The 14,357-nt window shown below is 40.9% G+C and overlaps 2 protein-coding genes across 3 annotated transcripts in view; one reads left to right on the top strand and one right to left on the bottom strand.

Moving 5' to 3' along the window:
* Positions 1-336: 336 nt before the first annotated feature.
* On the bottom strand, positions 337-4,335 carry ccnb1 (cyclin B1). Its single transcript, XM_005725570.1, has 8 exons — positions 4,229-4,335; positions 3,840-3,968; positions 2,608-2,904; positions 2,364-2,522; positions 2,023-2,259; positions 1,793-1,933; positions 1,032-1,142; positions 337-960 (listed from the first exon to the last, which is right to left on the bottom strand). The coding sequence occupies exons 1-8, from the start codon at positions 4,247-4,249 to the stop codon at positions 856-858; spliced, it is 1,200 nt and encodes a 399-aa protein (XP_005725627.1). The 5' UTR covers positions 4,250-4,335; the 3' UTR covers positions 337-855.
* Positions 4,336-7,563: 3,228 nt separating this feature from the next.
* Positions 7,564-14,357, top strand: part of LOC102194010 (AN1-type zinc finger protein 5-like) — an 11,361-nt gene continuing 4,567 nt past the window's right edge. Inside the window, exons 1-3 of one of the 2 annotated variants that reach the window (XM_005725568.2) lie at positions 7,564-7,769; positions 13,213-13,399; positions 13,502-13,646. In XM_005725568.2, coding sequence (XP_005725625.1) covers positions 13,243-13,399; positions 13,502-13,646 — 302 coding nt within the window. In that variant the 5' untranslated portion in view covers positions 7,564-7,769; positions 13,213-13,242. Of the gene's footprint in view, positions 7,770-7,952; positions 8,001-13,212; positions 13,400-13,501; positions 13,647-14,357 lie in introns of those variants that run through there. The other variant, XM_005725569.2, reaches the window with a different exon arrangement.

Raw genomic sequence — 14,357 nt, 5'->3', positions numbered from 1 at the left:
CTAAGGACAGCCCTTGGCCCTAAAGCAAAATAAGACTCTCAGGAAGTGACCTAACGTGAACTGAAAGTCCCAGAGTTCTGCTTTAAGCTTCCCTGAAGTCACAAAAGCCATCATGAAGGGACACTTTACATCAAGAGCCGTTTTGATGCAAGCCGTACTGCCCTGGGCTCAGTCACCAAATATTAACATAGCTCTAAACTGAAGTACAGCAGGGCAAAGTCAACATTTCTCATTGTGGGCACTTTGACAACCTCACTTGTACTTTAGCTTTAAGATGCTTGAACAGTCTCACAGCAGCCTCTAGTGGAGATCAAAAGGAACAACAAGGCAGGCAGCTTTCTGGTCAAAGCCATTTAATAAATCCTTTAAGAACAAGATAGTAAGAATGCAAAAACCAAACTGATTTAAAAAGCATTGCTGTACATTTCACAACACATTCACTGAAAAAAAATTTTAAAAGTCACATTGCTGACCATACAAGTCACACCACAAGTTTTAGATTAAACACCAGCAGCAGTTTAGAGGGGGTGCAGGGTCAGAGGTCTTCAGGCCTAATAAGATTAGTGCTCGAGTACTTTTGAATAAGTGAAACAAAAATGGTTGCCTTGCACTAGTCTGATCATGTAGCCCAGCTGTCACTCTTAGAAGAATTAACTGCCATTTTGTAGCTCAGGTCAAACTTAAAACTTGTGGTGTGCTTTGGGCAGGCTGTAAAAATACACCCCCCCCCCAAAAAAAACCAAACAAACACAAAAGTACTAAACTAGTGACATCCTTGGTGTGCAGATCCTTGGTCAGGTTAAAAAGTTAATTTACATCTGTACAAATCAGCACATGGTGCCAAGGACACTGATCTCACTGTGTGACCTGCTTTGCCAGGTCCTTAACCACTGATGATTTCAGCTGCGAAATGTTGGCAATCCTCATCTGCTTTGAGGTGGCGTATTTGCCTTTGATGGCCTGCAGAAGACAGTGTAGTTAGGTCTTGTCAAGTTTAACATTAGTTAAAATTTGAAGTACGAGAAGCTTACCATGTGCTTGGTCAGCCCATTATTCACTTTGACAACGTTCTTGGCGATGTGTGCCATAACAGGAATCAAACTCTCTGCTGTGTAGTCCATGTAGTGCTGCAGCGTCACATCCTGGAAAGACAATTTGAAGGCATCTGTGCAGGATTTGCTGAGCAAAATGTGCATGAGTCACACTATTATATGTATACTTTGATCCTTGTGGTGAAATTCCTCTGCATTCAACTCATTCACTCAGTGAAGCAGGTATAGGGGTCAGTTTGAATTTACTGATCTAGATGTACAAACATATTTGACAATTCCTTCACATAAAGCAAAGCCTTTTGATATTGAAACTCATCCAAGGAGTCCTTTTATAAATATGAACAATTCCCATGACAGTTCATAAAACTTATGGTTGCAATATTGCAACCATTACCTGCACAGGTGTAGATTATGACAATCATGTCAGCCACTTATGTTCTGCATAGATTCAGCTCTAAAGTCTGGGGTAAGCAAAGGTCAGACAAGCTTCTGTTGCACCAGTATTATTAAACTTGCCAGGAAGTGCTACAAGTTAACAATTGCACTGCAGCTTTATGGCAGCCATTTGTTGCACTCAATTATGGATCACTCTTGACATTGCTTCATAGGTCCTTTCTTATGAAAAGGAAAAAGACTAATACTTCAGACCTAGTTTTTACCACTAGGAACTTTTAGCAAGGACACAACTTTAATTTCTTACAGACACACCAAAACTCTTGAGACCCTTCAGATGCACTTACCCATTCTCCAGCAGCCAATATTTTGAGGGTGAGTGCCAAAGCAGCACTTGCCACCATTGAAGGTGGCAAATGGACCATCTCGTAGTCAACCATTGTGAGCTCCAGGAGATACTTTGCCAGAGTGTGCTGCTCAGCAGTTACCTGTGAAGACATGCACGAGGAATAAGTTGCTGCACGAACACTTACTGTCACCCATCAGCAATTCCTGTGACACAAGATATGCTGCAAACCTCATAAATTTTGGAGGCCCTTCTGAGGAACTGCAGGGGGAGAGGACGGCCCAGTTGGAACTTCAGCACCCGCAGAATGGTCATCTCCATGTCTCTGATTTGGGCTGTGGTGTAGGCCTTGTCTGTGACGTAGGCAAAGTCTGAGATCTCTGGGGGATACATCTCCTCATACTTTGACGCAAGGAACATGGCAGTCACTCCAACAAGCTGCAGCTGCTTCTTGGGGACTGGATTGTCCTGTTGGGAGGTATAGTTGCCGTTAGTGAGATGAAAACCATGAAAGGTGGACTGGTGTATTGCAGGACTAACAGCTTTTGTTAGGAGAACCAGGATTCACTCACCTGAAGAAAGCGGTCAATGATGCCCACGGTCATGTACATAGTCTCCTGCAGCAGACGAAACTTCAGATTTACTTGCACGAGCCAGTCAATGAGAATGGCTCTCATGTTGCCTGTCACCTCCTGACCCTGCAGATAGTTCTGTCTGACGTTCTGTTCAACCTGAGCAGACAAGAAATGGTTAGTGGTCTGTGGGGAAAGTAGCTCAATAGTCCCACTTTAAATTCCTTTATTTTAAGTTGCTTGCCTCAAGCTGGCGGAGATATTTGTAGATGTCCTTCACATATTCACTGCAGAGCATGGGGTTGTCATAGTCATCTGCGTCGACATCTCTGATAGCAGTGTGCAGAATGACATCTGAAAATGCTTGGCATAGGTCAGCAGGCTCACAGCCAGAGGTCTCCATTGGTGTGGGAGAGGCTGGCTCAGGTGGGGCTTGCACCTCTGGCTCAGGTTTAACAGGGATGACATCTTTTTGCTTTGTCTGTTCAGCCTTTTCAGCTCTGGTTGTAACTTTGGTCTTGAGGGCTTCAGTCTTTACAGTCTAAGGGGGGGGGAAAAAAAAGCATGTTAAAGCCAGAAAACTCAATAGTCTAGGTAGACACGTTACCAAAAAAAATAAAATCTGAACATAGGACCAATTTAGTGTCAACTTTCAAATAGAGATCACTTCCCAGAGTGATTTTAAGCCTCATTTAGACAATCTCAGCCCCAGCTCCTCTTCTGTCTAGAGCTTTCAGTCTTGCCAGACAAATTACAACCCATTAAGTGCATTTCCCCCCTGTGCATTCTTAATTGGAAACTCACAGCAGGAAGCATGCTAACTCACTCCTGCAGGTATGCTATGCTGCCATTTTAATGTTGTGTGAGTTCTCTTGTTATCAATGCCCCTCCATTTAAGCAGCAGTCCTGTAGCCACCTCATGTGCTCTCTATGGTCAAAATAAAAACTTGACCCAGACACTGAATTTTAGTCTAAACAGCACTTAAACCTACATCACCAAGTTAAGTCAGTTTTAGTCAATCTGAGCACATTGTACTCTCAGGGGTTTTCCTGTTCTGTTTGAGATAAGGTTGTTTTTTTTTTTAATTAGAGAATCTAAAGCAGGAAAATGTGTAGGCTTCTTTTAGAGCAAGAGGCTAAATGCTGTCTAATAACTGGTTCCATGTGTAGTCAAGGCACAGTGTGCCAGGGAGGTGGGGGGGAAAAAAAAACCCAACGAGCTTAAAAGAATACCTTCATACCCTAACAGGACGTTATAATTTTTAAACAAACTTGTAAACCAGTTTTACCTTGTCCAACGCTTTGACTCAATTCAGCATTTTGTGCCAGTTGTTGCAAGTGTGGCCCCACTCGGGCCATTTTAACCGTTTTGAGATCAGAGCTGGAAGCCACTATGCCCATATCATTTCACTGCATAATTCTGTTGTTTTCCATAGATTTAACAGAAAAGCATTTAATACGGGATGAAATGTTTACCTTTTTCTGTGTGTCTTTGTTAACTGCGATGTTTCCAATTTCCCCCAGGGCTGCTCGGGGCTTCTGTGTGGGCCCAGACACAGAGCAGGCCTTGCCACCGAGGTCGACCTTGGTGGAAGCCAAACGATTCTACAGGAAAGAAAAAAAAAAAATAATGTTAAATCACAATGATTATAACAGTTTGTACGCTTTTATCTTTTAGTTAAAGAGGCTTAAGCGGAAACCCTTACTCTCGACCTGCTCCATGATAAGAAATCCCAAAGCAAGAAACGACGGCTATAGCTACGTTTTGAGGGGGTTTTAAGCGAAAAAGACAAGGAAAAAGCTAAGTGCTTCCCCAGATTCAATGATTTAAAAAAAAGTAACAAATAGAGATGAAAAAGTCTTACCCGGGTCACTCTGAGAGCCATTTCGAAACAAGCGATGCCTCAACAAACAGGGGAATAGTCGTAATGGAGAACGGTACGCAGCTTCCAGCGAGCGAGGTTTAAATCCTCGCTCGCTGGAAGCTGATTCGCTGACCTAAGACTGTTCTGGGCGTCTGATTGGTCGAACGCACCTGTTTGAAATGCGTTCCCCGGACAACTTATGGTCACGTGATTTGTTTTCTTGACGTTCATTTCCTTTTCCTTTTACGTCCTGCTTGTTTTTATACGCTTTTTCTCTAACGCTGCATTTCAAGTAAGTAAATAAATTAATAAGAAGTCACTTTAAGAGGGAGAGGAATCAAATCTTAAAGTGTATTTTATCGTTATACTTTAACTTCTATTGCCTCAAATTCGTTCAGAACACAATTCTTTTCATTTTGAGTATGATAGACTTTCTTTAACATTATATTTTTTAAGCTCTGTTATTTCATTTAATGTAATAAAAGTCCATTTCTGCTATACAGAGCTGCCTTAGTACATGAGACACCTAAGAGTAAAAATGCCTTCTTGAACGATAAAGGCTGTTTTTGCTTTTATTTTTCTTTTATAGCTTCTAAAAGTCTACATTTCAAAAGGAATTTCTCACATAACTCACGATATAACACTTTACTTTTGTCATCCATTAAATAAGCTACAGTAGTTAGCTCTTTAGATCTCCATGTATCTTTAAATGCCTTTGTTCACCAAGTAAAACATATCCACTTAGCAAAAAGTAGATACACTACTTTTTTTGCTTGGATACATAAATGTAAAGTTGACTCTGTTTCCTTGGCAATAAGTAAGTGCATTCTACAACCCAAATTACAAAATATCAAAATAAATAAATGTGCAAAATGTAAATAAAAACAGAATGCAATAAGATGTGCATGATAGATATCCATATTATATTTACACCAGAACACAGGAAACATAAACATACAATTTTACCAAAAAATAAAGTTCTTTTGAATTTGATGGGAGGAACACGTCTCAAAAAAAAAAAGGGACACCAAAAGGCTGGAAAAACAGCTATGGAAAGATTTTATGTTAATAAAGTTAGTTGTCAACAGGTTAGTAACATGACGGGGTATGAAAAGAGCATTTTAGAGAAGTAGAATTTCAAAGAAGTAAAGATGGGCACAGGTTCACTAATGTGCAGCAAACTGCATTTACAAATTGTGGAGCATTTTCAGACTTAAGTTACAGTGCATACTATAATATGATGAAAAAGCTCAGAGACTCTACAGACTCATGTCTGTGGCACTGGACAAGGCTGTGAATCAATATTGAATAGATGTGATCTTTGGGCCCTCAAGCAGCACCACATAAAAATAGGCATGATTCTGCCATGGGAATCATTGCAGGAACTCATGAACACTTCCAGAAATCAGTGTCTGTAAACACAGTTCACTATGTCATCCACAAATTCAGGTTAAAGCCCTATCATGAAAGAAGGATACAAGTCATCCATATCATGGTAGTCTCAAGTGCTTGAAAAGAAGGCAACTGGGCTTCTTATTGGTCATCCAAGAGGCTTCTTCAGTCCTAAAACAAGTGACATAGAATCCCAGTGGTTTGATCCAGGATGGTTTTTGTTCTCTTGGAGGTCGTCCTTCGGGTTGTTGAGGCGATATCAGTCATGTGAGTTTCCCTAGTGTGAAAAAAGGGATGGACTATTACCATCACTGGTGCCAAGGTGTGAAACTCTGTAAAACATTGTCCCACTATGCTGTCCTGTGAGCTGCTGAGGTCATTTGAGGCAAGGTGCCAGTTGAAAACATTAGACCCATTATAAAAAAATACAATAAAGACCCAGGGCTCTTGAGCAGCCGGAATCACAATGGGACCTCACCAAAAGTCCAGTAACCTTATATGTACTTTGCACTCTACTCAAGAAAGAGTGGTAGTGATGGGAAGGCTGCTCTAGTGACGTACTGTGTAGTTTTTGTCACACGCTGGAGAGCCCTCCTGTCCTGAACAATGCAGCCTCCACGCCACACTGTAACTGAGGCAGCGATGACGCTCTTAGCTCTACAACTGTGTAAATGTTTCTGGGTGACATGCCAAAGTTCCATCAGCCTTCTAAGAATTTTTCAGAAGCTGCCGAGTGTTGTGAGATCAAGTAAGAGAAAAATTTAAAGGTTTCTACTCCCTATCTCTGCCTCAGTGGTGTAATCATTTCTTTGGTCTTATCTACATTTAGAGAATGATTGTTTCTTGACACTACACCGCCAGGCCTGACACTTCTATGTCACCGCCTCTCCATTAGCAAACAACCCAATGACTGTAGTGTCATATGCAAACTTTATAAGGAGACCACACCATCATATGTGAAGACGGTGTAAAGGAGAGGCCTCAGCATGCACCCCTGATTGGTTATCATGCTCGTGTGGTTTTCCTGAGTGTTTGACTGGAATTTCAGCACTCACAGAAAGTGACTTCCCAGAGATTACTGCAATTAGTGTTGAATTCTGAGCTGTTGCCAATGAACAACATTCTTACATGCAGCTGTGGTCAGAAGTCCACATGCGCTCATTATGGTCATGAATGTTATGGTAGGTTGCGTCTGTGTTCATGGGAGGGACAGTGGTTACCGCCTCTGGTTGAACGAACGTGCAGCAAGCAGCAAGCAGCAACCTGTTCCAAAGGATTTCATCAGCAGGCCAGTACTTAAGGTGGTGGCTAAGGTTCATTGCTGGGTTGTTGATCTCTGCTGTTAGTAAGGCCCTCCCTTGCTAGTGTAGTGTGGTGATCTTGCGTGAATTTAAATATAAAATAAATTCAAACTTGTGAACCCAGTTATTAATTTTTAAACAAAAAGAGTTACATTGTAAAATTAAAAAAGTTCAAATAAGTAATTAAAAGCATAAAATTACCTTGACATTCATGTTCATAATTTGTGTATTTAAACTTCTGACAAAAACTGCTACATGTTCCTCGGTGTGTGAGGGTGTCATCAGTGTACCGGATCTGTCTGTATGTATGTTAGTAAGAGTCCAAAGTGGTCTTTTTAATGTTGGTCAAGACCAGTCTTCTCCCTTGGAAACACTACAGCATCACCTGTGGAACTCAATGTAGATGTGCCAAGTTTTGTACTGTTTTGTTTTTGTCTGATCTCATCACTTTTAGTGCCGTGTTGATGTTTTGAAATCTGTTTTTCTACATAGATGTTTGTTTATGTGGGGTAAAGGTATGTTTGTAGAAACCAGGACTGCTGTCCTGAAATCTTTAGTGGCTCTTCGCCAACAACCATGCCCTCCAATCAGAGGATCACAATTTTCATGACGTGTACCGGAAGGCAGAGAGGACGCAAACGTAACACGTAAAACTAAACAGATGCCACTACCTCTCCTACACTGAGGACGTCAGCGGGAGCAGCTAACATCACTCCCAGACGGAGAGAGGACCGAAAAGAAACGGGCACACGCGACGATTAAACCTAGACGGCCCTAGTTAGTCAGCTCCAAGAGAAATCCAGGTGTTTCTGTTAGCCGACAAAACAGCGTTTCTCTGGCACGAAAAGGTAAGATAACACCGAGTAGTTAAACCGCAGTCTGCTGGTTAGTTAGTTACTTAGTAGTTGTTTCGGGAAGTGTCTCAGTCTAGGACTAATTGTAGCTACAACCAGTTTAAAAAGCACATTTTCCGAAACGAGTAACGTCGACGTTGGTGTAAAATTGGCTTACTTAATTAGTGAGGATTAAAGAGTGACTGTCTGACTGCTTAACACGTGTCCTTAAAAAGTTTTCCAAGGGTAAGACTACACGTTAAATAGGTTTAAGAGGCTATATAGCTGCTAAACCTGGCATTAACCTTACAGCTATTTAAAAACCGGTCTTTCTCCTTTCTAAAAATCTCCTTTTTTCAACTTAAATCTATCCGCAGCTCGCAGTAGCATCTGAATTTCCCTAGGTTGTGTCTAATTAGCAGTGATGTTTTAACACTTATTTTTAGTGTGTATTTTGTCCCCTTGTTTCTCTTATTTAAGAGTCGTAGCGACTTCTGTTTATAAAATTTGTGGTGACTCTAAACAAACAACAAAAGAGCGAACAAAGCAAACTAGTCACGCTAAGCTTGCTAGCTGCAGGTTGCCTTTAGCATGCTAACGGGGAGATCAGAAGAGTCATACTTAGCAAGGAGCATGCTGTCTAGTATTTCTATGTAACCCTTTAAATCACAGCTTTACCTTGAAAAAAATGCCCACAGTGTTACCAAACACCATGAGGAATAATTATTTGTTAAATGTTTGGTTTTAAAAGGGGGGTTAAAACGCAAACAGCGTGCATTAGCTTGCTAGCATGACTCAGTGGATTTGTAGAAGTAAAACGGTTGTGTGGCCCTGTTTGTGTGCTGTGAAGTAGTTGAAGATGAAGGATATTTCCTCACTTGACTGAGCCCTTTGGGGATATATAAATGCGTGTTTAGCTCTGGGATTAAGGCAGAAGTATGGCTGAGGAGTGACTCGCCTTTTGTCTGGGTGATAAACGTGCTCCAGCTGCTCTTTGTGTTATCCACAGGTGTTGTTATGAATTTTTATGGTCACCCCTTTGTTTAAATTCCTCCACCTGCATGTTCCAGCAAAGTGTGTGTGGGCTGTTCTTATGTTTAAGGAGAAACCTTGTCTCTGACGTGGATACAAATTTTAGCCAGGGTTCCAGCTCTGGTTGCAGCACTCCTGAGGTTGTCTATAAATAGATGTGTTCACAGCCTTGGTGTATTGAGGTAACTCGTGTGTGTGTGTGTGTGTGTGTGTGTGTGTGTCACATTGCACTCCTGTGACAGTGGAAAGCCCTCATGCACATGTCCATGTGAGCCTGGCTGGAAGCGGAGCTCCGCATTCTGCAGTCACACTGCAATGAACACACGTGAAGCTGCACATTGCAGTGGTCTGTAACTATCCACAGTTTTGGGGAAGAGGAGAAAGACTAGTGTAACTCACCAGGATATGAATTTAGTGATGGGAATTCTTCCCCTTTTGCTTCCACTGTGTATAAGCTGTAACTGTAGACAGTTGATTTTCCCTGAAGCAAGATCTTCACAACTTCCTATAAAAATCATTGTCATCACAAGGCTGCTGCAGCTGTTTACTAGACTAAATTTGCCTGGCAGGAAGCTGTTCTCAGCTTTGAGGAAGAGAGTTTGCATTGTTATTATACAGTCTGCATTTTTTTTTTAATGAGCATTTTAGTATTTTGTGAATTTAGATTTTTTTACTTGAATTCTCTGTAGTTTAGCATTTCATTCTTTTATTTGGCTATTTCCTTAAAAAGTATTATTTAATAATGTGGTATCTAGAGTTTAAGATGTAGCTTTATATTTGACTTTAGTTTAGTAAACCCATAGTTACTTTCATTTAAACTTATGTGAGCTTTATTATTTAAAAGTATTTTTCAGCATCTTATAAAGCATTTTTATTTGATTTAGCATTTCATTGTGTTTTACTTGGCACTTTCTTTTGCCTGCCCTTTCATCAATTTTTAACTGAGATCTCTTCTGATTACCGTATTTCCCGGACTACAAAGCGCACCTGAATATTAGCCGCACAAGCTAAAATCAGTGGAAAATCCTGTTTTGTACATACATTAGCCGCACCTGACCAAAAGCCGCAGGTGTTTCAATGTTGACTTATCATATGTAAGAGAATATGCACAAAGGGAATTGTCAGGAAAGAGATGACTGTTTGGAGACATCACTTTTATTAATATTTTGAAAAACAAGTTATGGGTACATATTTGCATAACTTTTTAGGTATATGTACAAGTAGCGGTAATTACAAGTACGAAACATGTACTGTGCTTCATAAATGAGTAACAAATGTAGTACATAACAATAACCTACAGCACACCAGAAAAATAGATTCAGACTACCTTTTAGGCTCAGGTGCAGTGACACAGCTTTAACAAGAAGAAAAGTCAAGTCATTCACCACCATCTTCCTGCGCACTAAAACCACCAAAGTCCTCTCCTCCAGTGTCGGAAACGAACAGGCTCAGGGTGGCTTCGTCATCCACTCTCCGCTTCTTTCATTCGTTGTCACTTTCAAAACCAAAGAAATCCTCGTTGTCAGTGTCAGAGTCGAACACCCTCTGAAGGGCCGTGGCGGTGTCCTCCTCTCCATAATGCAGCAGTCCAGCCCTTTGAAATCCGTTGGTGATCATGGATGTTTTCACACTTTTCCACGCTGTCAGGTTCCACCGGTGGAGTTGAGCATAACTTGCTTTTCGCAAGTTTATCGCCGCTCGTCATCCACGACTCCCGCTGAACGCATAGCGTTAATTTGAAGTTTGTTTTTCGCGCTACTTGTACAGCACTATGTTGCCTGGCGGATGGACACGTGACCAACATACCACTCTTGAACCCTGATACTGTGTGTCTGATCACATGCCCTTCCGCCAGACAACGTAGTGCCGTACAACAGCAGAACAAACAAAACAAATCGTCTTACGATATGACAAAAATCATGGACAATCCACAGAAAACCCGCACCTGACTAAAACAGCAGGGTTTAAAGCTTGTGCAAAAAGTAGCGGCTTATAGCCCGACAATTACGGTAATTTTGAAGCAAGCTGCTTTCAGTTTTGGGTAAGAAGAAGTTATCTAATCATTTTTATTGCGTGTTCTCTTTTTTGTTTTATTTAGTGTTTTTGTTTTTTTTTTAATTCACTTGGGTTTCATTTGGCTTTATTCATGTCATTGAATTGTTTAAGGTTTCTGATTTAGTAATGCTTATATTTTTATTTTAAATTGATTCATTTTACTGAATAATTTGGAAATGCTTTGTCACGAGCCAGTTGGTCAAGAAAACTTTGATAATGACCATCAATCATAGCTGCACATTTAACCTGTAAGGATGCAATGCTGCTGATGCCAGCAATGCTGATGTTGGCAACTTTTGGCAAATTCTTACAGTACCTGCATGGGCAGTTTAACCTTGCCCATTAGATTGGGCTCAGTTTGTACTGTTGAAGGATTTTCATACTTTCAGGGTGATTACTGTAATTGGACCTCAACCATCTGTAGAAGACATTGGTGTCCTGCATAAATTTTTTCAACTACAGGTTTGTGTGGGCACACACAAATACCATTTATTGCCACAGACATGATTCATTTGTCAGGAAGACGTGATTTTCTGACGGAGCGACCATTGAAACAGAAATCATTGTGTAGTCTGAGCACTGATTAAAGATGTTTTTTTTGTTGTTATTTTTTTGTTTTTGTTTTGTTGTTGTTGTTGTTGTTGTTGTTGTTGTTTTGTCCTTCTGCACTCTTTTCAAGCAAAGGTCAAGAATGCTGTTTGGTTTACACACTAAATAAATAACATCTCTAACCAAGGCTGTTGACAGTGTGCCTCAACACTGTTATCTGGTTCATGGCACTTGAGGCTCAGGTCATGTGATTACACCTCAGCAATTTTATTATTAGAAAATAGTGAGGTGTCCCCTGAAGCTCCAGTGAAAGGGAAGTAAGTCAAGTTTTAATGGGCGTTATTTTATTAGATTAAAATCTGAGTGAAGATTTCATGAGTAAATTTCACTAGTATGTCAAGGGGTTTTAGTACAAAAAATATTCATAGTTGGGGTTTATATCACTATTTGTCATTATACATTGTCTTTGGGGTTTGATGTAATCTAAAGTTAATAATCACCGTCCATATTAGTTAATGGTTATACTGTGATTTAAGCTACAATGGTCAGTCAGAGGAAAACTAAAAGCAACAGAAGGTCTCAGTAGTCCTTCTCACTGCCACTCTGAAGCCTTGCTTCTCGCTCACGCTTAAACATAGCAAAGACAGAGAAAGCTGTCCTTGTGAAGCAGTAGGATATCTCCCATGGGTTTTTATTCATTTTTATTTTTGGGTATGAAAAGTGGCTGAAGTGCCAGAGGTAATGATGCGTAGGTGCTTAGGGAAAAACCTACATGTTGTAGTTGTGTACTGTCACTGGGGAAGCGTCAAAAAATGTGGGCTTGTCTTTTTCTTTTTTTATGTTTGTGGTGGTCTTTAGTCATTTGTCTAAGCCCTTTTTAAGTGGAGTAAAGTCACAATAGAGAAAGACATCTAGGAGATTAAAAACAATAAAAATTCCACTGCAGTCACAGTTTGTACTTTTATTTTATTTTTTTGATTGATGTTCGTTTGAGCTTCCTTCCTTGTGAACTCTGCTGCCGCTCCCTTTCCTGTTTGAACCCACTTTGGAACAAACTAATATTTAGTTTCACACATTTTGTTTTGTAGTTTTTATTTTTCAGATTCTATATATAGGTAAGTTGAAATTCCTGTTGCAGCACACATGACCTATAACAGAATAGCTAAAAAGTAAAATGACTCAAAATTTATTTCAAAATGTCAAATACACAAATTAGTTACTAACTTGGACGAGTAGAAAAAATAAGATGAAGGAACCTAATAAATAAAAATCCAAAATAAATGACAATAGAACACCATGTAATAAGTGTCTTAATAAAGTAAAACCTCAGCTGGACAAGCTAAGAATTTATTTCACATTAAAATAATGCAAATATCAGAGGGTCTAGTGAGCAAACATCCAGATATTATGCAGCCTTATAAATCACACGACTAGCTAACTTTTCAGGGAGAATACTAAACTGAAGTGAAACTCGCACAAAGTAAAGCAACAACCTCAATTATTGGCTGGAGAGAGGTTTTCAGTGATTAGCTGCTCTTTAAAATTTATGTCCCCAAAAGAATAACGAATAATTGCGTTTATTACACATAATGAGATGTAAACATGTGAGGCTGATGGTGATAATGGGTTTCGTGACAGCTGATTTGGAACAGCTTCCAACTGAGTCAGTGATTTAATAAAAAGGCTACACATCAGGTACAGATGTGAATATAACTGCTTTAGGTTCAGGACCTGGTCATTTCTTTCCTCTTCAGTAGTGTCTTTGTGCTATGTGACTCTGCTGCGGTAACGATGCCTTTTATTTTTGTATGTCTGTCTCCAGGTCAGCTCATCAGGTGGCAGAAATACCGCTATGGCCCAGGAGACCAATCAAAGCCCAGTTCCTATGCTCTGTGCCACTGGCTGTGGTTTTTATGGCAACCCCAGGACTAACGGCATGTGCTCCGTGTGCCACAAGGAGCACCTGTCACGACAGAACAATGGAGGAGTTGGTTCTTTGAGTGGAGTGGGTAAGACCTCAGGTTTTATTTTCTTCTCCTTGTCTATGTGCAGCTGCTCTGCCTTCATCCCCTGTGTCTCACTGTGGCATGCTGTGATTTATTTCTCCTCAGGCAGCAGCTCCACAGCTGAGGCTTCTGCAATCCAGAGGTTAGAGGCCACCCTGAATAATGCTGCGGCTGCTGCAGTTGCTGCTGCAGAGGTGGCAGCTGAGGCCGCCGCTGCCTCTGATGCTGCTGCTGTCACAGAGGCACTCAGGTGAGTGGACCCAGCAGGGTGCCTGTCAAACAGTGACAGGAAGTGGCATCTATGGCAGGAATGTAAAACATCAGCAACCATCAAGATTTGGTTTATGTAGAGGTAAAAACTGGGATTTCCTTCAGGCGAATCAGTAGTCTCTTACAGCTGTACAATAATTTTGTGACCATTCAGGACTGTGTGTAGTTTCATCCATTCATGGTCTTCTGCTTATCTAACCTTGGAATGGCAGTAAGCTAAGCAGGGTATTCTCCGTTGGGGCGATCGTGGCTCAAGAGTTCGCCTTGTAATCGGAAGGTTGCCAGTTCAAGCCCCGGACACAACGACAGTCTCGGTCGTTGTGTCCTTGAGCAAGACATCACCAGTGTGTGAATGTGTGCGTGAATGGGTGCGCTTTACAGGTTGTGTAAAGCGCTTTGGGATCCTTAAGGACTAGAAAAGCGCTATACAAATACAGGCCTTTTACCATTTAGTTGTCCTTCTCCTTAGCCCCATTTCTCCTGGGGGATTCTGAGATGAGAAGTATAATCATCTCAGAGGGTTGAGGGTCTGCCTCAGTGTCTTCTGCTTGGGCATGCCCTGAAAACCTCCAAAGGAAATCGCGTAGAAGCAGCAGCTCTGCTCCAATTTGCTTCGATTTTCTGTTTCTTAGACTGAACCCAGCAACTTGTTTCAGCTGCTTGTATTTGCAGCTTAAATTCCACTTACAAT

The sequence above is a fragment of the Pundamilia nyererei genome, unplaced genomic scaffold (assembly GCF_000239375.1).
Source record: "Pundamilia nyererei isolate P.nyererei 1_Seehausen unplaced genomic scaffold, PunNye1.0 scaffold00016, whole genome shotgun sequence".
NCBI classification, from domain to species: Eukaryota; Metazoa; Chordata; class Actinopteri; order Cichliformes; family Cichlidae; genus Pundamilia; species Pundamilia nyererei.
The sequence above is the reverse complement of the archived record's forward strand: the minus strand, read 5'-3'. Positions and strand labels throughout refer to the sequence as shown.

Bases quoted from the DNA above. Each gene is read 5' to 3' on its own strand.
- ccnb1 (XM_005725570.1), bottom strand. From the start codon at position 4,249: ATGGCTCTCAGAGTGACCCGG. The intron at 3,969-4,228 runs GTAAGACTTTTT...TCTTTCCTGTAG, and splicing joins TGGCTCTCAGAGTGACCCGG to AATCGTTTGGCTTCCACCAA. The intron at 2,905-3,839 runs GTAAACATTTCA...CCCCCCCCTTAG, and splicing joins ACAAAGACACACAGAAAAAG to ACTGTAAAGACTGAAGCCCT.